The sequence below is a fragment of the Typopeltis vanoorti genome, chromosome 7 (genome assembly GCF_054136105.1).
Source record: "Typopeltis vanoorti isolate ZY-2024b chromosome 7, IOZ_Tvanoo_1.0, whole genome shotgun sequence".
NCBI classification, from domain to species: Eukaryota; Metazoa; Arthropoda; class Arachnida; order Uropygi; family Thelyphonidae; genus Typopeltis; species Typopeltis vanoorti.
The window spans coordinates 52,149,430-52,170,816 of record NC_143555.1 but is presented as its reverse complement, the minus strand read 5'-3'; the positions used below and the strand labels follow the sequence as shown (position 1 = coordinate 52,170,816).

General features: G+C 37.9%; 1 protein-coding gene across 3 annotated transcripts in view; it reads right to left on the bottom strand.

Moving 5' to 3' along the window:
* The window catches only part of hgo (homogentisate 1,2-dioxygenase), a 455,401-nt gene that overhangs the window by 422,330 nt on the left and 11,684 nt on the right, over nucleotides 1-21,387 (bottom strand). The window contains exon 1 of one of the 3 annotated variants that reach the window (XM_090395871.1): nucleotides 18,664-18,853. The exons of 1 other annotated variant lie outside the window; for it this stretch is intronic. In XM_090395871.1, coding sequence (XP_090251997.1) covers nucleotides 18,664-18,714 — 51 coding nt within the window. In that variant the 5' untranslated portion in view covers nucleotides 18,715-18,853. Of the gene's footprint in view, nucleotides 1-18,663; nucleotides 18,854-21,387 lie in introns of those variants that run through there. One more of the 3 variants, XM_090395870.1, reaches the window with a different exon arrangement.

Sequence of the window (21,387 nt, the reverse complement as noted above, 5' to 3'; positions counted from 1 at the left end):
ATTTATAATAAATAAATAATTAAATGTTATTATTATTATTATTATTTGACACCTCCAGGGAGTTCAAGGACTCATTGAGGGTGAGTGTGCCAACAGCATCGAACGATTGGTCCCCTTCCAACTACTAACCGTGCTCAAACTTACTTAACTGAGCCATTAGTAGCAGAGGCTCTACCAATCGACCAACCTTTGCCAGCACAAAATAAAATAATATTGACAAAAAATAGTTCACCACACACACACACGCACCAATAATAAACGTTTCATATCTCACAGAAATAATGTGTGTAAGGATACTAAAAATACACTGCCATTTGGGCAGTGTCTGAATGACATAACGTGCAATGACAAGCACAAACGAATATCGGCGTTAGATCGCAGTGCATTTGTTTCATAATCTTAAGTGTTAATCGAACAATTCCAATTATTAACTATTCAATCAATGTCAAAACATAAGCTGTAGACTTTAACATGTTGTATTGCATTTATATAATGTTGTAAGTATTGTTATTATTTATAAGCACAAACAAAATTTAAATTTTTCATTTTTTCCTTGGGGGTGCTGCAGTGTTTATGTATGAGCTGCCACTGAGATCAACGCTGGAGAGGTTCTACAGAAAATTGTGGGAGATCAGGGGAGAACCAGAGGTCATCCCTGGAAGCTGTATAAGGAGGATGTGAGTAGAGGAGTGAGAAACAGGTTTTTTTTCATGCAGAGTTGTGAATGATTGGAATGCTTTGCCTGAGAGTGTGGTGTCTGCATAGAATCTGAGTGTGTTTAAAGCACGGTATGTGTATGACAAATGGACCTCCCGGATGAGTTTTTGACTCCATGGGGTCTTGGGTAATAATAATAAATATTCATGAGACAAGTAAGACTATTATGGAAAACTTTTAAAGATAAAAATTATTGAGGATGAAACTGATTAACTACTTTGCCACAAAAGCATAGCCCACTGTTGCAATGAAAATGAAAGCAAAAAAAAAAAAAAAACAAGCATGCTTTTGAAGTATAGAGATTTATGACACAGGAAATGAAATACGAAATTCTGCAGGTTGAAATAAATGATTATATGCTGCGAAAAAGGAAAAAGAGAGCAGTGGATATTTAAACTTCTGGCATTAGTGAACACACACACATTATCATGTGTGTGTGTGTGTGTGTGTGTTCACTAATGCCAGAAGCATCAGAAATAAAAGCAAGAAATTCTTACAATTAACAAATGCAATTAGATCAAAATTACTGGAATTAATGACACCTGGTAAACAGAAAGCAAGCAGATATACTAACTGATATTGATTATAAAGGACACAATATTTTAAGGAAGGATAGACGATATAAGATAGGAAGAGATGTGATGCTAATGAAAACAGATGATTTGAGTCAAGATTGGTTAGACAGCTATGATTACAATATTATTATTTCTCATATGATTATTACATGACACCACCAGTGAGTCCAAGGATTCATCGAGGGAGGGCATTTACTCTACAATTCTCTGTCTCCACCAACTACAACGAACCGCCACTACACCAATGCCATCTACTGCCCACTATCCATGCCCATGGGGGGAGGATTTGAACCAGCAGCCCTTTAGATGAAAGTGGATACGCTAACCACTCAGCCAACTAGGCTGGCATAATAACATAATAACAATATTTAATTAAATAACAATAAACTAATAATATTAATAACAGTTTTCCATGTAGTACTGAGTTTGAAGCTACTTGGTGGGATGTTGTGATAGACCTAACAGATCAGCTGCTAGTGAGGATTAAATGCATTGCTAAATAAAACTAATGGGTACTAGATGATTATCATGGGTAGGATTACCATATTTCTTGAAAGCAAAACATGGACAAAATGTTGATAAAAAAAAAATAAAGAAAATTTTAAAGAAAATGAAATATTTACCTTCAAATAAATATTTATTCACTTTAATGGTACTATACATTTTTTTCAGAGGAATGAAGTTTCTTTAAAAAATCTGTCATTTTTTTTATCAGTTCACAGAACTCCGAGCAATTCACATATGAATTCACTTTTATTTGAAGGAGACGTTTAGTATTTTCAGTTAAAAGTCTGTTTCAATTGTTCATCATCAGATCAAAAACCTTTCAACTGACACTGTTGATCCCAGCAGCAAAAGATGTTGAAATCAGCAGTGGGATTAACATTTTTTTTGTATAAAATGTAACAGGAAAAATAAAAACAACACAAAAAATAATTTTTGCAGAGATTTTCATAGAAATAGTGGAACCACATGAATCACCTGTTAGATCCTAAATGAAGGAATCTTGGATAGAAATCATTAATTTAGGGTCTAACATATAAAAATGGCAACCATAGAGAAATACCTGCACATCAGTTGTAATTAAGTGAAACTTCCTCACTTTATGCAAAAATTTGTATACTTTAAGATTTTATTTTGTATGTCTTTAAAAAGAGGGATAATGTGAATTAAATTTAAGCCTTACTTAAGCTATATAAAATCTATTGTGAGTCATCATAAAGCTGTTAAGTATTAATTCCTGGAATGCCTAAAGCTACAAGCGTACAGCGTAACGCTGGTGGGTATAGCTTTCTCCCTGAGATCTTGGGCCCGGGCCATCAAATTATGCTGGGATTAGACTTTTTGAGAAGAAACCAATTTGTGTGTAACTTTGTGAACCAATCACTGTCACTCTGTGGGAAAACTTTCAAAACTAAACTCGCTCCCGACAATGTAAGCAAAATAAGTGAAACTAGATCGGTTGGGGAGGATAATGGGGGGAAGGAAGATCAAGATGGGTGGAGAGAGAGAGACTTGTGCACAATGCTCTGAAGTTGCATGACTCCAATCCCGTTAAGGAGGAGCTCCAAGAGTTTTTTCAACTAGCGTATAAGAGATATCCCCAGGTGTTCACTGAGGGAATCACCTCCTTACCCTGCACAAACGCGGTTCAGCATACGGTGCAAATCACTTCAGAGACACCAATATATGTTAAGCAGTACCAGACACCTTTGAAACACCTAGACAAATTGGAGAAATTATTAATGGAGTATGAAAAGGCGGGAATCATCGAGAGGTCAAACTCCCGTTGGAACAGCCCCTTTATTGTGGTTGAAAAGTCAAACAGAGACCTAAGGTTTGTTTTAGACCTAAGGGAGGTCAATAAAGTCACTAAATCAATTGACTTCCCTGTATGCACAATAGAAGAGTTACTAGTTGGGCTGGAGGGAACAAGGGTGTTTTCAAAATTGGATCTGAACTCTGGCTACTTTCAAATTCCCCTCAGGAAGGAGGGAAAGACAGTATTTTGCTATTACCACAAAGTGGCAAAAATACCAACTGTGCCGACTTCCCCAGGGGGCAAGGAACTCAGCTATGAGTTTAGAGAGCCTCATGAACTGGGTAAAGGAGTCCTGTGTTTCCATGACGTGACCTGTTGATTTACTCATCCACCCTGAAAGAACATAAAGAAGTCCTACTGACGGTTCTGGACAAGCTTAACAGGGCACGTCTATCTTTAAAGTGTTCCAAGTGTGAATTCTTCCTAAAGTCAGTGGAATACCTGGGACATGTGGTCAACGAAGAGGGGATAAAACCCTCCAAGGTTAATGTTAATGCCATACTGGAAGCACAGCCCCCTTCCACAGAGCGACAAGTCAGGAGGTATATGGGTATGGTGAACTTTCACAGAAAATTTATCCCTGAATGCTCCAAGTTAATGGACCCTATCGTAAAACTAACGAAAAAGGGGGAAAAATTTGCCTGGGGGTTGAGCAGCGTGAGGCCTATAATGCGTTGAATCATGCTCTGATTAGATCAACAGTACTCTAGTACCCTAAGCTCGGCCAAACCTTTTTCCTAGCAGCTGATGCTTCTAAGGACACCATTGCAGCAGTACTGGAACAAGCAGAAGGAGATCACTTCACCCCAATTGCTCTCATAAGCAGAAGGCTATTCCCCCCCCTCTGAGAGAAACTATTCCATCATCGAGGAGGAGGCTCTGGCACTCATATATAGCCTCAGAAAGTTCCGATATATATTACTGGGCCAACATATCATACTTAGGTCGGACCACAAACCCTTATCCTTCATTTCATCAATGAAGGATAAGAATAAAAGAATGTGAGGCGGGCCTTAGAGAAGCAAGAATTCAGGGTAGAAATTAATTACATTCCTGGGAGATCCAACATTGTGGCTGACTATCTGTCTAGATCTCTGGACTCCTGCACTAATGAGGAAATCAACCCTGTGCTATTGATTGTGAGAAGGAAGAAACCACTGCCCCTCCATCTTCAAAGTTGGGGGAAGTCTGAAATAATAGAAGCTCAGAAATCAGACTCGATGTGGGGGGGGGGGAGTGCATGAAAGATTGAAAAAAGGAGAAAGCCTCTCGCACAACCAAGTGTTCAACAATACAATACACATGGATGAAGATGGACTTTTGTTGTCGAAACAAGACGTCACAGGGAGGTGGAAGGAAAAAATTCTGGTTCCTGAAGTCATGATTCCTTGGGTCTTGTACTCGTTTCATGATGCGGAACTAGCCGGACATCAGGGTATCCACAGAACCTGGAAGAGGGTGACGGACAGATACCTATGGAAGGGCATGAGAGAACATATTGAGAACTATGTGTCATCGTGCCATGTGTGTCAACAGAAATATGTCATTTCTGGTAAAGCACCACTACAACCATTTCCGCTCCCCTCATGACCATTTCAAGCCGTAGCTATGGACATTGTGGGACCCCTCCCCACTACCTCAAAGGGAAACAGGTACATCCTCATCGTGATCGACATGTTCTCAAGGTTTCCCGAAGCCACAGCGATGAAGAATCAGACAGCAAAGACTGTGGCAAACAAGCTCTTCAAGCTAAGTTTCTCTAGATATGGAACATCCGAAACTCTTTTGTCATACCAGGGTACCATCTTTACGGCTGAAGTAATGCTTCAGCTCTGCAAATTATTGGGAATAAGGAAACTGTTTACTACCCCAAAGGAAATGGGATGTGCGAGAGCATGAATTGGACTCTTAAGCTCACTCTTTCCAAACTAGCAGAAGGGCGGGTTTCGGAGTGGGATTCTCATCTAGCGCACACCCTTTTCGCCTGTAGGACCGCTCTCCATGCACCAACAAGGGGAGCCCCCTGCTGTTGTGTTCTACGGATTTGAGCTCCCTTTTCCTAATGATTTCAGAAATTCAAAGGTGAGAACTAGATTCCCAAACATCGATGAGTACTTGAACAACCTCATCAAGGAAAACAGGCTGGCACATGAGTTGGTGGCCAAGTCAAGTAAAGCGTGTTCCCAACATGCCAGGTCTTATGCAAATAAATTGAGGAAACACAAAGACTTAAAACTAGGAAACTTAGTCCTATTGGAGCAGAACTCTGGGAAGAAAAAAGGGGAAAATTTTGGAAGGAGCGCCACAGGGCCCTTTGAAATTATAGAAAAACTATCCCCTCTGACATACAAGATAAAGGAGATGACACGTCAGGGTAGAACCCTAGTAGTCTACTCAGATCGCCTAAAATTGTACAGATGCAGATCAAATAGGTTGGTCTGTCTAGGCGATTCCCTCGAGAACATCTGGGGAAAAGGGAGGGAGAGTCAACAGAAAACAGAAGCTGTAAGGAGGACAGGATGAAAACACATCCAGAGCAACCCAGTACACAAGACGGAGCAACAAGAGAGAAGAGGAGGAAAGCCTGTCAAAGGAATAGCTTCCCGAACGCTCAAGATATAAAGAAGCACCGAATATATATGATGGGAATGAACTAACCCAGTCCTGTAATGAGGAAATAATACAGTCTCATGAACCGAGATACGTACTAATGCCCAGAAAGAATTGAAGGTTCATCACCAGAGGATTGAGGGAGAAGCAAAAATAGTTTTTTATAAAGGAATTAGAAAAACTTTTTTTATAAAAAGAGGGGGACTTTGTTAGATCCTAAATGAAAGAATCTTGGATAGAAATCATTAATTTAGGGTCTAACATATAAAAATGGCAAACATAGAAAAATACCTGCACATCAGTTGTAATTAAGTGAAACTTCCTCACTTTATGTAAAAATTTGTATACTTTAAGCACCTTATATTTAAGCTATTGTGATTAATTTAACATTTTATTTTGTATGTCTTTAAAAGAAGGAATAATGTGAATTAAATTTAAGCCTTACTTAAGCTATGTAAAATGTATTGTGAGTCATCATAAAGTTGTTAAGTATTAATTCCTAGAAGGCCTAAAGCTACATGCATACAGCATAACGCCGGCGGGCATGGCTTATTCAGAAAATCATAACCATGTATTTCATGAATCCGAGTATATCAGTGTCGTGGAAACGAAGGCTAAGCAAAAGGGTGAAATTAGTAAGGTTCGTGTGCAAAAAGGGGCTAAAAAAAAAGAGGGCGCTCTAAAGGAGTATAAAAGGGGGTTGAGCCTTGAACAAGGGGAGGGGGATTTTTTTGATCACTTGTCGTATCGTTTTCCTGTTGGGTGGTTCGGAAGTTGGCGGGCAGTTTCGCATAAAGGGGGGGGGATGAAGTCTACGATGTCGGGCAGCGAGTGTTCGTAAAGAAATGAAGCTGGATTCTATGCAAAGCTGAAGGAAGAAAATTCCAGTCCTAGCAGAATCACGCTGTCGCTGGAAAGCCCCCATCGAGCTGTTCCTGAAACGCAAGGATTTTGAGTCCGTTTCCAGCAGAAAGAATGAAGATAGCGTAACCCCTACGTTGGCATATAGACAACCAAAATAGATGAGAAATATCTGGACAAACACGTGGTGCAAAATGACGTGGAGAAAAAAGGTCGGTAAGGTGCTATTGTTCTAATTTTGTGTGAATGTTCATTAGAAGAAAGAAGATTGTTTACAATTATGAAATTAAGAACTTTATAATAAGGAACTCTGTGGACAGTCACTATTTAGAAATTTAACCTCGTTTATGAATAAGAATTGTTTAGGAGAGATTTTTGTAACTTGCATGTGATAGAATTAACTTGATGCGATATGAAAGGTAGAATTTAGAGTCTCAGTAACATTAGAATGGTTGATAGTTTGTTCTTATGAGTGATACTGCAGGAAGTTATTTAGCTTAACTTATTATCATTTGATTTGTATCCCAATACGTAATTACAGTGTTTAGCATGCCTTATAAGTTTTAATTAGTTTGAATGTGTTAATCTCTTAGTTCGAGTTCATTTAGTATTGAACATAATTAAGTGTATGAATTTTGTATTGTGTTTTAGATATTCCAATAAACATGTCATATTTTCCTGAACCTGAGTCATGCCTGATTACGATTCAAAATTACCACTTATAAAAATAGAACCTGATTTTGGTGGGAAGGATTTAGTGAGTGAATATAAATATAGATTTAGGTCACGACTGCAATAATCTAGATCTATAGGGAAGTTGAGTAAGATATTGGGTAAGAAAGTTAAGAATCTAGTATTGTCTCCCTGAGTAAGGATCTTTTCTACTATAGGATACTGGCTGGCGCAGCAAAATATAAATTCGCCAGTATCAGAAGAGGAAACAATCCTAGATATAAAAATAAGATTAAAATTAAGTATAAAGAGATAAATAAATATAGAACATAGATATAATAATAAGAAACAACTTTTTAACAATGGTGCAGCCGGTAGGATTTTGATTGAATAAGGTTTTAAGTAAGCAAAAAGATAGATTTAAGTAAACAACTTTTTAATACACCTAATCCAATTGCTGCACATATGTCCCTATTCCTTCTCCTACTCCCTCTCTCTATTCCTACAGTTTCAGAAGTTGAATTTACTGGGCTGTTGCATGACAACTTCCTTAAGCAGCATGTGACAGAAGGCACTTGAAGGAATTATAGTGTTAGAGGGTGTTTCCATAAAACACACGACTGATGTGCCTAGGATTGGTGATAGTGATCATACTGTACTGACTTGGGAAGTGGCTAAGTGTATAGATATTCCACTCAGAAAAGGCTATGTGATGAACTTCAAAGCAGAAAATTATGACAAACTGAGGAGAATACCAGGTTTTCTCCCACGGTATTGGTTGCTAGATGGGAAGGATATCAGCAGTGTATGGGAAGTATTTAAAAAATACATCAATTATGCTTATCAGAACGTAATCCTAGAGTTTGAAGGATAAACAGAGTGGAAGTGAAATGGATGCGTCTTATTAAAATCTATTAAGAAATAATGCATCTTATTGAGCAAGAGATTCTTAAGAAAAGATGATGTGGAAGGTATACTGTACAAATAGGATGATGTCAATTATGAAAATTATAAGAAATAGGCTAGAAGAGTTACAACTATTGTACAATAGTTGTAACTCTTAGAAAACTAAGTGTGAGTATGAAAAGAAACGGTATCTGCAAGCTAAAGACAACCCAGAAGAATTCTATTGCTATGATATAAGAAAGAATGAATGTGAAAAAATATGGAGAAAATTTATTTGGTAAATAGATTACAAGCCATGTACCACATTTGGAGCACTGTACTCCAGGAAATAGATGAAGTTAGAGTCTTAGTGGTGGTGGTAGACAGAGAGTTAAAATTTAGAGGACATATTGCTAAGGTTGCTAAAGCAGACCATAAGATTACTTGGCTATTGAAGAACACATTACCATGTAGAGATAAAGAAGTTGTTATTCCTCTTTATAAAGCTATGATATGCCACATCTGGATTACTGGGCTCAAGTCTGGTCCCCTGGGTTTCTTGGGGATGAAACCCAGATGAAAAGCAAAGGAATTGTGTCCTTCAAGAGTGCTAGTGGAAAATAGTAGTAAGTGTGAAGATTTTGAAGCTGTCTGATGTGAAGTTGAGATCAACAGAATAGTATATTAACAAGGGGTGTTTGTAAAGTTTGGTATAAAATAAGTTAAACACCATTTTTCTCAGCATAGTCTCCATCGAGGTCTACACATTTGGTCCAGCAAGTTTTCAATTTTTTAATCCCATCTAAAAAGTAGGATTTGTCAAATTGTGCAAAATAGTCATTGACAGCCTTGATGACATCCTCGTTCGAAGAGAATTTTTTCCCACTGAGCCAAATTTTTAAGTTTGGGAATAAGAAGAACTCACGGGGCCAAGTCCGGAGAATACGCTGGATGTGGAACCAGTTTGAACCTCAGTTCATGCAATTTTATCATTGCGATGGCTGATGTGTAGGACGGTGCATTCTCTTGATGGAAACCGTAGAAAAAATGGCAAATCTGGGCCATTTTTTTTTTTCAGATCTTCTTTTAAACGGTCCAACAATGATGCATAAGAGACTCCTATTATTGTCTTACCCTTTTCCAAATAGTCTATCGTGATAATTCCTCGAGAGTCTTCCATAATGATACCATGGATTTTAGTAATTATATCCTTTGTAGTGACCTCAGTCGGGCATCAGAGCATGCTTCATCTTCGATGGACTTACAACCACGTTTAAACTCATCTATCCAAAAATAAATAGTCTTTAATGCTGGTGCAGAGTCCCCATGAACTGCATCCAGCTCAGCTTTGATCTGCATGGCAGCCCACTTCTTCAAATAAAAGTATTTCATCACTGCACAAAACTCGTTTTTCTCACTCCATTTTTATGAAAAATGCAAACACGGTCATTTTAAATGTTTGCCAAAGGAAAACTACGTGTCGCACGTGGCTAAAATTTGGCCAGGAGTCATGAAAAATATGCCACATGCCAACATGGTAGGAATGAACAAACTGTGCCACCATCTATTGGAAATGTACTAAATTTTTCAAACAACCCTCGTAGTACAAGGAGAGTGAATTTGATGAGTTTCTGTGGGATAACTATCTAAAGCAGCATGTGATGAAAGCAACAAAAGGTTTATTAGCATTAGATTTGGTTAGATGTGATTTGGTTTGATTTGAAATCCTTGCAGTATGTGGTTGTGAATGAGGCACCAACACTGCCACCTATTGGTAAAAATGATCACGAGGTATTGGTTTGGAAGGTAGTCAAACAGGAAAAGTTATCAAAAACATCGATATATGGAACTATAAAGTGGATGAATATGAGGAGCTCCATACTCAAATAGCATCAATACAATGGTTTGATGAATTGTATTGAAAAGTTGTTGACAGTGCATGGTAAGTGATAACGTAGTAACTAAAACAAGCAATGCATGACTACACACCAGGAATTAAGTGAATAAATAGAGTAGGAGTGAAATGGATAAACAGTGAAATCAAGCAAGCAGTGTTGTTATGGAGGAAGTACAAGAGAGATTGAAGTGAACAGATGCATGAAGAATATAAATTGCAGGTCAGAAAAGTGACAATCTAATTGCAGAAAGTGACAATTTGATTGCAGACGCTTGATAAGAGGTTGCCCTTGCTCTACCATGAAAACAGATTTTTGGTTATAACAGCAAAACTATTCGACATACCACAGTAAGTCAGCTTGCAAATTGGCTCCACTCAAGCACAGGTACATGGATACCTCGACAAACTATGGCAAGATGTCTGCAACAAGTAGGCCTAAAGGATGTTCCTTTATCCACATCTCATTGTACAGCATGTTTTCAGTGGTGTATCCATAAAAATTGGACACAACCCCAATGGACTAATATACTCTTTAAAGATGAGAGTTGTTTTAGTGTCTTTCCTCCAATTATAGACTACACTTGACCTCGCATGAAAGTGGTACTACTTACCATCATGAGAATGTTCTTCAAAGGGATAGATACAGCGGTGCTGAGGTGGGAAGGCATTATGCTTAACAGATGCACCGAACTACAAGTGTGGAAAAAGGGACTATGACTAGTGAACAATACTGCATCGAAGCTCTTCAATGTCATGTTTCATTGTTCCATGCTGCAGGCGAAGAATTCATTTTTGTGGATTACAATGCCACGCCACATAGTAAATGCGCAGTGGAGATAATTTTGGAGGATGAGGATATTAATCAAATTGAGTGGTCAGCACGTTCTCCAGATCTTAAGCCTATAAAACACATTTGGGACGCAATAAAGAGATGCATTGCTGCTTGAAATTCCCCTCCAGAAAACAAACAAGGCCTTATCCTTACTCTGAGGAGGAGGAGTGGACCAGTTTGCCTCAAGAACTCCTGAATCACTTAGTGCTAAGCATGGTACAATGTTGTGAGAGTTGCATCACAGTTAGGGGTAGACATATTCCATACTGAAATGTCTCTCTACATAGTTTTCTATAAGCACTGTACATTTTGTAACTTTGGAACTTTTGCCAAACACATATTGCAATTTAATTTAAATGAAATTTATTATTATTATTATAATCCCAAGACCTCATGGAGTCAGAGATTCATCTAGGAGGTACCCTTTGTCACACACAACTCATCATACTTTGCCTTAAACACACTAAAACTCTGCAGATACTACACTCTCAAGCAAGGCATTCCAATCATTCACAACTCTGCATGCAAACAACCTGCTTCTCACTCCTTTATTCACATCCACCTTATACAGCTTTTGGGATAACCTCCTGTTCTCTTCTGACCTCCTGCCATTTCATGAAAAACCTTTCTAACATTGATCCTATAACCTTACCAACTTGTACATCTCTATCATATCATATCATCCCTCTTCCTCCTATTCACTCCTATCCATATGTACACTGGACATCCACAGATGCTGTATGGTCACTCCGATGCTTGATGATGTGCCACACCAGGCCTCGCCATGTAGTCCTGTTGTATGCTTTTCTGGAGGTTTCAACTCTCTGAAGTTCAGTCACTCCACACACACACACACACATACAATCTATCCATCTCATTGACGGTCAACCCATTCCTCTTTTTCCAGGAACATTACCTTCTATTACTGTTCTGAGAAGTCCTCCTTCCATCCTTTGAATGTGTCCAAAATATTTTAACTTTCTTCTGTCAATATCTTTAAGGAGCCTTCAAGTTCTACTGATCTTTTCTAACACCCATTCATTTGTAAGCATTTAAGTATATGATATCCTAAACAGCCTTCAATAACAGCACAACTCAAAAGCAGCTACAATGCTTTTCTCATCTGACTTCTTTAGGTTCCAAGTCTCACATCCATAAGTCACTGTTGGAAAAACAACTGCATCTAAAATCCTCAACTTTGTTCCCATGGAAATAGATCCATCCTTCCAGATTTTAGACAAGTCTCTGACTGTCGTTTTAGCCATTCCTAAACTTCTTCTGATGTCTTCTGAACAGTAATTCTTCACATTAATAACGGATCCCAGTACTCAAACTTGCTGACTTCCTCAATTCTTTCTCCATTAAAGAACACTTGTTTCTCAAGGGATTCTCTGTTTGTATTTCCTTTGAGAACCATAATCTTTGTCTTGCTAGGATTGAAGTCCTAGGATTGAGTTGAAGTCCTCTGTTATTACTGATCTTGTTAACACTTTAATCTTGTCAAGAATTTGTCCTAGTTCTTCCTTCTCATTACAAAAGAGTACTGTGTCATCAGCATACCTCAGATTACCAATGAATCTACCACCTATTCTAATTCCTGTCTTGAGCTTATCCAATGCTTCAAGCATGATATCCTCTGCATAAATACTAAAAAGTCAGGAGAAAGTAAACATTCTTGCCCAACTCCTTTTCCAACCTGAAGCCAATCAGTCAATTCAATGCCTTTTTACCATGGCTTCTTGCTCCCTGTACAAGTTGGCTATCAACCTGATAGTATGTTGAGGAAACCCATTATGTTTCCTCAACCTATGTTGGTTTCAGCATGTGAAACTGTGGGTTTCACATGCTGAAAACAATCAAAAGCTTTCGGGCAGTCTAAAAATACATTACCAGAGGGAGTGTGAATTCTTTATATTTTTCTATGATCTGTCTATGGCAAAGGATTTGATCTCTGGTGCTCTTACTTTGGCTTCAATCCTATTTAGCATGATCTTCAATAAAATTTTGTTTGCATGAGATATTAAACTAACAGTTCTATAGTTCTTGCAAGCCTTCATATCTCCCTTCTTATGTAGTGGTATGAAAATCGAGTTCTTTTAATCTCTAGGCCATGATCCAATCTCCCTTAATTAACTCTGCTGGGATTCCATCTACACCTGAGGTCTTACTGCTGTTAAGTTGCTTAACTGCTCTTTCAACTTTATACCTAAGCGGAGGAGGTTCCAAATCGGAATTTTCCTGGTGAGAGGGCTCCTCCAAAGTTTCTTTATCCACTGTACTATTCAGTTCCTCACAGTATTCTTTCCATCTGTTTTTGATTTTCAATTCTTCTGTTAGTAATGCTCCATTCCTGTCTTTGATGACTTTCAATTTGGGCTTAAACTTGTGCTTTAGGTCATGAACTAAATAAAACATCCTTTTATAATTGTCTCCTCATCTGGAACTCTATCTCTTCACATTTATTAGTATAGAACTTTTCCTTGTCCTGCTTGATGGCTCTTCTGACTTCTCTATGTAATCTCTTATATTCTTCAGTCCCATGACTCCTTCCCAAAGCATTTCTGGTGAGTTCTCCTCATCGGTCTCCAAAAAATCATCCAACTGAGTTGATATTTCTTCTGTGAATCCACTAGGACTTTCTCTAACATCCAAGCTAGTGGGATGTGTCTGACTTTGAAGTTTTTGGAGTCTTACTTTGGCTCTTACTAGCTGATGATCTGATTACTAAATAACTTAAGGAATTTACAACGTACACTGGAATATAAATTAAAATAAACTTTAATATATACTTCCTATATTTCGGTTCCCATCTTTATGTTCCCATGAAGATGGCAACGTCATGTTGCCATCTTCATGGGAACATAAGATTAAGACACAGCACAGGCACTAAAAACAGCAAATGCGAGGAAACTACTTTTTTTTCTAAAGTCCTGATAGTGCCCCCTAGCGGGCTATATTAGGTATTCTTGGCCGTTGGGCTGTTCTCCAGATGTATGTCTCCCAAATTTGGGGCAGTCTCATCCATCCAAATTTGTTGAACTTTGGCTTGTTTCTTAGGGCTGAGGCCGATTCTATGAATAGTCTTTCAAATTTATACTTGCTGTGGTGTATTACTGTGGCTTTCTTCTACCGTATTCTGTGGCGTGTATCCAGAGCATGGTCTGCAAGCCCAGAGTGGCTGTACTGGTAGCTGATGATCTGTATCACAATCTTCTCCAGGACAAGTATACACATCACAGATGCTTGTCTTCCACTGCTGGAGAACCAGGATGTAATCAATCTGGTGCCTTGAGCTATCAATGTTAGATATCTAAGTATAAGTCCATCATGGGTGTTTCTGAAAACAGGTATTGATAATAACTAATCTGTTAACATGGAAAAATTCCAACAGTCTTTCATTACAGGTGTTACATTCACCCAGACGAAACATGCCACACTCTGGCCTGACTCTCACACTCTTTCCCACTTTTGCATTTAAGTCCCCGAAGACATAAAGTATGTCTCTCCTTGGTACACAGTCAAAACCAGTCTGTAAGTTTTTATAGAATTCCTAGCTCTCTTCTTCTTCAGGCCTGTCCATGTGGGGTGCATACAGTGGTAGGATGAGCCTTAAGTCAAATAAAAAGTATCCTTTCATTAAAGGGGTCAGAGGCAAGAAGGCTTCTTGCCTGAGCTGTCTTCAGTATCACATGTTGAAGACTACCCCATGATGCTTTGAGTCACCACCTGAGTAAACAACTAGCTTACCATCCTGTCTTTTGAAGTGATCTTCTCCATTCCATCTGGTCTCTGTAATTCCCAGGATGTCAATTTTATACCTATCCATCTCTTTACAGACAATCTCAAGAGTACCTACCCATCTGTAGGCATCCGAACATTCCATGTGCCTATGTGTAATTCTAAGATTAATCCTATACCTTCTGTGTTGCTCATTCACAATATCGCTGACGTCTGCTGGAGACTGTAATATACTTCTTGAACAGGACCCTCTGCATAAGCTCTGAATGCGCCGTGATTATTCTGCATGACAACTGATGCAGCAGGAGATGTATTATAAGGTATAACCATATTAGCATTCTGGAGTGAAGTCACTGCAATAAAAAAATGCTATCCACTAAACTCTGTAAAGTGCATCTTCTTAACCTTTCATCATATTCAAGATTCCAGAGATCAGAAACTAGATTAGTCAATTGCCTCTGGACCTTTTCTAACATCTCTTCATCCTTTTGAAAACCATGTGACCAAATCTGTGTACAGTAGTCCATATTTATAATACATTTTTTGTGTAATATAATTTAATAGTATGCCAGCAATAAATTTATGTACATATTTGGCTGTAGTCATGAAAATTTTTTCATATACAAGTAAGAATGCAGTTCATCCTTAGCTTTCAGACATCGGTATAATTATGGCAAGTTGACACTGATGGATAGTTATGTTAGACAGTAATCATAACGAATTATACTGGAATTATTTAACAAATGCTTTATCAGTGTATATCATTGTGAATGATGGAGTGCAACATGTAGGAGGAGGCAAGGATTAGGAGATCTAAAGGTTAAAGAATCAGAAAGCGGATGACATATCACCATTTGTTTTTAAATAATGTGCAAAAGAGTTAGCCATGCCCTTGACATAGTTATTTAGTGAAAGTCTTTCAGTAGAGAAGGTTCTTAAGGAGTGGAAAAAGGTAAAATAATACCTCTCCACAAGAATGGTTTGAGAACAGAAGTTTCCAATTAGACTGGTCTGTGTATCAAAGTGTTGGAAAAATTTGTTTAGAAATAGAATACAGGATTTTGTTGATGGACATAAGATTCTCTGTGATCATCAGCACTGGTTCGTGAAGAGCTGGTCTTGTCTTAGTAATCTGCTTATGTTTTATGATAAAGTGATGAATGTGTTTGATAAGGAAGATTCATATACAGTGATTTTTTGGATTTTGCAAAGGCATTTCATAGATTATCACACAACAGATTGGTGTATAAGATACAGAAAGCAATATTATATAACAGATTGGTTAGATGGATTGAAGATTGACTACCTGAAAGATACCAGCCAACTGTATATGATGAAGCAGTGTCTCAGAAAAGGAAGGTGACTAATGGTATGCTTCAGGGTTCTGTTCTTGGTACCGTACTGTTTAAATTAGTTGTTAATGATATTTCATGTGGATTGAGTGGGGATCTTCAAATGTTTGCCAGTGATGCAAAATTAGACAGAATTATCAGAAGTAGTGCTGATGTTAAATTTTCTACAGGAAGATTTGAATAAACAAATGAGTGGGATTAATGTTTTAATATTAATAAATGCAAGATGTTAACATTGTACTGCTGCTGCTATGAAAAACATACATTGAATATATATAAGGCATTAGTCAGACCACATATGGACTGTTGTGCTAATATTTGGTCACCTAGTTTTCATTGTGATGTGAAAACAATAGCGAGGGTCCAAAGATGAATGACCAAAGTCATATCAGGACTCTGGAATGTTGGTTCCAACTGCAACTGTAATGAGTGACCTTTGCTGTATCTCCAGGATGCTGATTGTGGCTGCTCGAATTGGTTAAAATATCAATGAACCATGGAATGATGTGTTGTTAAATGATGTCTTGCAGCCATATCCAAGAATTTTGCAATCATGAAATGTCTTGTTCTCACTCCCAAAATAAAATGTACTACTCCAAAACGTCACCAATCATGCCATGGGTCATTGAATATACTGCTGACTGCATCACCAATTTGAATAATGATCACCAGACTCAGAATCATTTACATAATGCACCTGACTTTCAGATGTTTTTTTAACCACTGTTCTCGTGATTTTTCTCTTTGTTCCTTAATTTATGGAAACAAGCCAGAATGGAACCTGTTGTGATCATTATTCATGCATTAAGGAACCAGAATGATGATCACAAGGACACAATAAGCAACTTAAATCAATATAGTAACAATATACTAAAATAAAGATTGTGCTTGGTTTTCAATAATAAATTTAGTTTAATCCTTTATCCAAGTGTAAGCAAACAAAGTTTGCACCTGAAAATATCTTCAGGATTGAGGTAAGGTGGTGCAACACCCGGCACCTTTGAGCAAAGGTAGACCAAGCTCTCATCACTCCTTGTCTCAGTATCTCCCATAATGTAAAGCACATCTCCTTGCGAACACGTATACTGTTATGCATTAAGGGAAGGGCCACTACCCAGACCGGTTTCGACCTTTATTGAAGTCTCGTCGGTGGGAAGCAGACCCAAACGATGAAGATACAAAGGCAGAAGCAATAGGAGAGGTCATAATTACCTATACAAGATGCCAACAATGGAACCACCTTATTATTGAATTACTCTGGATTTAGAGAAAGATGCTGGAAGTTTATTCTGCACTTAGTTAGACTATAATAAATTTAGTTTAATCCTTTATCCAAGTGTAAGCAAACAAAGTTTGCACCTGAAAATATCTTCAGGACTGAGGTAGAGATTTATAGGGTTTCAGTCTGTTGGTAAACTCATAATTACCTATACAAGTTACCAACAATGGAACAACCTTATTATTGAATTACTCTGGATTTAGAGAAAGATGCTGGAAGTTTATTCTGCACTTAGTTAGACTATAATAAATTTAGCTTAATCCTTTATCCAAGTGTAAGCAAACAAAGTTTGCACCTGAAAATATCTTCAGGATTGAGGTAAGGTGGTGCAACACCCAGCAACTCCGAGCAAAGGTAGACCAAGCTCTCATCACGCCTTGTTGGAGTTGCCAAGTGTTGCACCACCTTACCTCAGTCCTGAAGATATTTTCAGGTGCAAACTTTGTTTGCTTACTTGGATAAAGGATTAAACTAAATTTATTATAGTATAACCAAGTGCAAAATAAATTTCCAACCTCTTTCTTTAAATCCAGAGTAATTCAATAATAAGGTGGTACACCTGTTGGCAACTTGTATAGGTAAATATGACCCCTCCTATTGCTTCTGCCTTTGTATCCTCCACGTTTGGGTCTGCCTCCCACTGACGAGACTTCAATAAAGGATGAAACCAGTCTGGGTAGTGGCCCTTCCCTTAATGCATAGCAGTATACATGTCCACAAAGAGATGTGCTTTGCATTATGGGAGATACTGAGACAAGGAGTGATGAGAGCTTGGTCCACCTTTGCTCGGAGTTGCCTGGTGTTGCACTACCTTACCTCAGTCCTGAAGATATTTTCAGGTGCAAACTTTGTTTGCTTACACTTGGATAAAGGATTAAACTAAATTTATTATAGTCTAACCAAGTGCAAAATAAACTTCCAACAGCTTGGTTTTCAATAATAACTTTTAGATGTAAAAAGATAGACAAGTTAATACCATTTAATAACAAGCTGTTACATTTAAATATTTAATTGCACTTTAAGAAAAAAAAATTGAGAAATTTGTAAAGTGGAAGGAAAACTACTGTAAACCAGTAGAATATGGGTATATTTAGTCTCTCCTGATTTAAAACAGTGTGTGTGTGTGTGTGTGTGTGTGTGTGAGAGAGAGAGATTGTTCCCATCTCATGTTCAGAAACTGATATTACTGTCTCAAATTCTCTATTTCACAATTGAGTCTTCCAAGTTGCAAAGTTAAAAAACATGCTGCTGTTTACCAAACACTGACTAAATCAGAAACCAGCTGAAAAATTGCCTAGATATAAAGGTTTTATATTCAGCAACTGGAATTGAACCAATATATTTAGAGAGTAAATTGGCTAACAACAATAAACTAAAAACAATTATTATTATATTATTATTATCATCATTATCATCAACATACCTCCATGGAGTCAACATGGAAGGCCCCACTTTTATATGCACGGCTCATCATACGTCAACTGAAATGCATTCACCATTCCTGCACTCACCACACTCTCAGGCAATGCAGTCCGATCGCCAACCACTCTCTATGCAAAACATCTACTTCACACCCAGCTTATACAGCTTCCAGGGATGGTTTCCCATTCTCCATGTCTCCAGATATTCTATGAAACATCTCATCCACACTAATCTGGTAATTATCTTTACCAACTTATACATCTTGATCGTGTCTCCCCTCTTACTTCTATCCACTACTCTGTAATTTGCATTCTCTCAATCTGTCCTCATGTTCACATTCCAGAGATCAGAAACCAACTTAATCAGTTGTCTCTGCACTATCTCCAACATCTCAACATCCTATTGAAAACCTAGAGACCAAATATGTGCACTTTCTGATGTCATTTACATACAAAATTAAACAACAATGAACTGTTCATTATACACTCTACTATATCTCCTCAGTGTCAATCATTCTCCCATTATCTCTGACCAATATCATCCGACCATGACTCCTGGATCATGCCACTAGTGAATTTCCTCTTCTAGGATATCACTTCCCCATACACAATCTGCTGATACCTATCAGACAGCCAATCTCCAGAGATGCAGAGAGCACTGTTGTATAAAAGAATCAAAACACCTTTTACACAACACTGCTCTCTGCATCATTTCCATAATCAGCTGTGTTGGCCTCACAATTTTAGCAAAATGTCCACAAGTTTCGATTCCTTAACCACTATCACCTGCAAATTCCACACTAATCCTATACACTGCTTTCCAAATCTTTGCTTCTCAAATTTCACAACAATGCACTTTGCAACATTAAACTGATATACCCAAACAACTGTCCATTCAGATGGTTTATTTAAATCCTCTTGCAAGCTACAATATTTGGTCTACTTCTCATAACTCTCTGCAACTTTGCATCATTTGCAAGCAAATGTATATCACCATTTAAGCCCCTTCTGATGTCATTTACATTCAAAATTAAACAACAATGGCACCAAAACAGACTCCTGGATCATGCCACTAGTGAATTTCCTCTTCTGGGATATCACTTCCCCATACACAACCTGCTGATACCTACCAGACAGTCAATCTCCAATCCAACACACACTAATCTACACTCTAACTCCATCTGTTCAAATTTGACTACTAGTTTGTAATGTGGCAATCTATTGAAGGACTTTGTAAAATCTAAATATACTACTGTAAATGCATTTCCCTTGTCCAATGTATTTGTCACCTTGTTATACTAAATAAGGAGATTGCTAAAACACAATCTACCTTTAGCAAACCAATGCTGTCTATTACAGAGGATTCTACTGCTCTCCACCCAATTCTGAATCCTTATCCCAAATAGCTTCTCCAACACCTTGACCACAACTCCATGCAACCAGAATGGCATATAATTCAAAACCTTAGTCTTATGACCCCCATCTCTCCACCTTTTATGAAGCAGAACAATTTTGCCATCTTTCCACTCCTCTGGAACCTGAAACTCATGTTAAAAACATACATTAAAGCTATTCCCAACTACTCTCAAGTTCTACATTATGTTACAATCACTAGGACAGAATACTTTAATGGACTGTTCATTAAACACTCTACTATATGTCCTCAGTGTCTATCATTCTCCCATTATCTCTGACCAATATCATTCTTCCTTCTACTGGCTACATATCAAAAAAACTCCTTATGATTTCTTTTAGTTTCCTTTGCTAACTGTTGCTCATACCACACTTTTGCTACCCTTACTAAGTGAGTTACTTTCCTTGCTTGGTCTTTATATCCTATGTAACTGATTATCTCCACTCATCTTGTGCCACCTCCACAGTGCCCTTTTCTTCCAGATTGCATGCTTCACCTCTTCCATCATCCATTTTTACACTTAACCTTATTTAATCTCCTGACCTTTGGAATACATTCAATCATTCCCTCTGCTAGATACTTCCTGAGTAGAGACCAAGCAGCAGTGATTTCCTTCTCGTGCAATTTCTCATTCAAGGATATCGTTCTAAGCAGCTTCCTAAGTTTGTCATAATCATCTGCCTCATAGTTCTTCATATAAACCTCTCTAACAAAAATCCTCAATGGCCTCTGTTACATAGTGCTTAATGAAGTGATCCATTAAAAACTCAAAAAATTCATTCTCTTTGGTTTCTGATGCATTCCAGTCTATATTACCATAACTGAAATTGCCCATAATGATCACCCATAATGATTAGCCAGACCAATCTGTCTGAACAATTCCTTCTCATTGCCTTACATGTTATCAACAACTTACTAAACATTTCATCCTGTTCACCTCCACTTCACATCATACTGCTTCAAAACCACTTGTATCTCCACCCTAGATGGACACAACTCATCTGCCATCATCCATAACACTTTTCCTTCCTTTTTGCTTTGTCTGCCTTCACAAAAGAATACATATCCCACCATCTCTATTCCTGTCAGAATGTCATCCTCATTCAACCAGATCTCACACTTATACCAACAGTTTTTGACAGGTGAAGTCTATCAATGCTACAATTTCATTCCTCATGTTTAGAATGCTTCTAGCATTTGCAAACATGCACACTATCTCATTTCTGTTTCTATAACAAGTCTCACTAACCCCACTTCTTGGACATGACTCCTATACATTTTCCCCTGTCCATTCCAGTCTATCATCATTGCT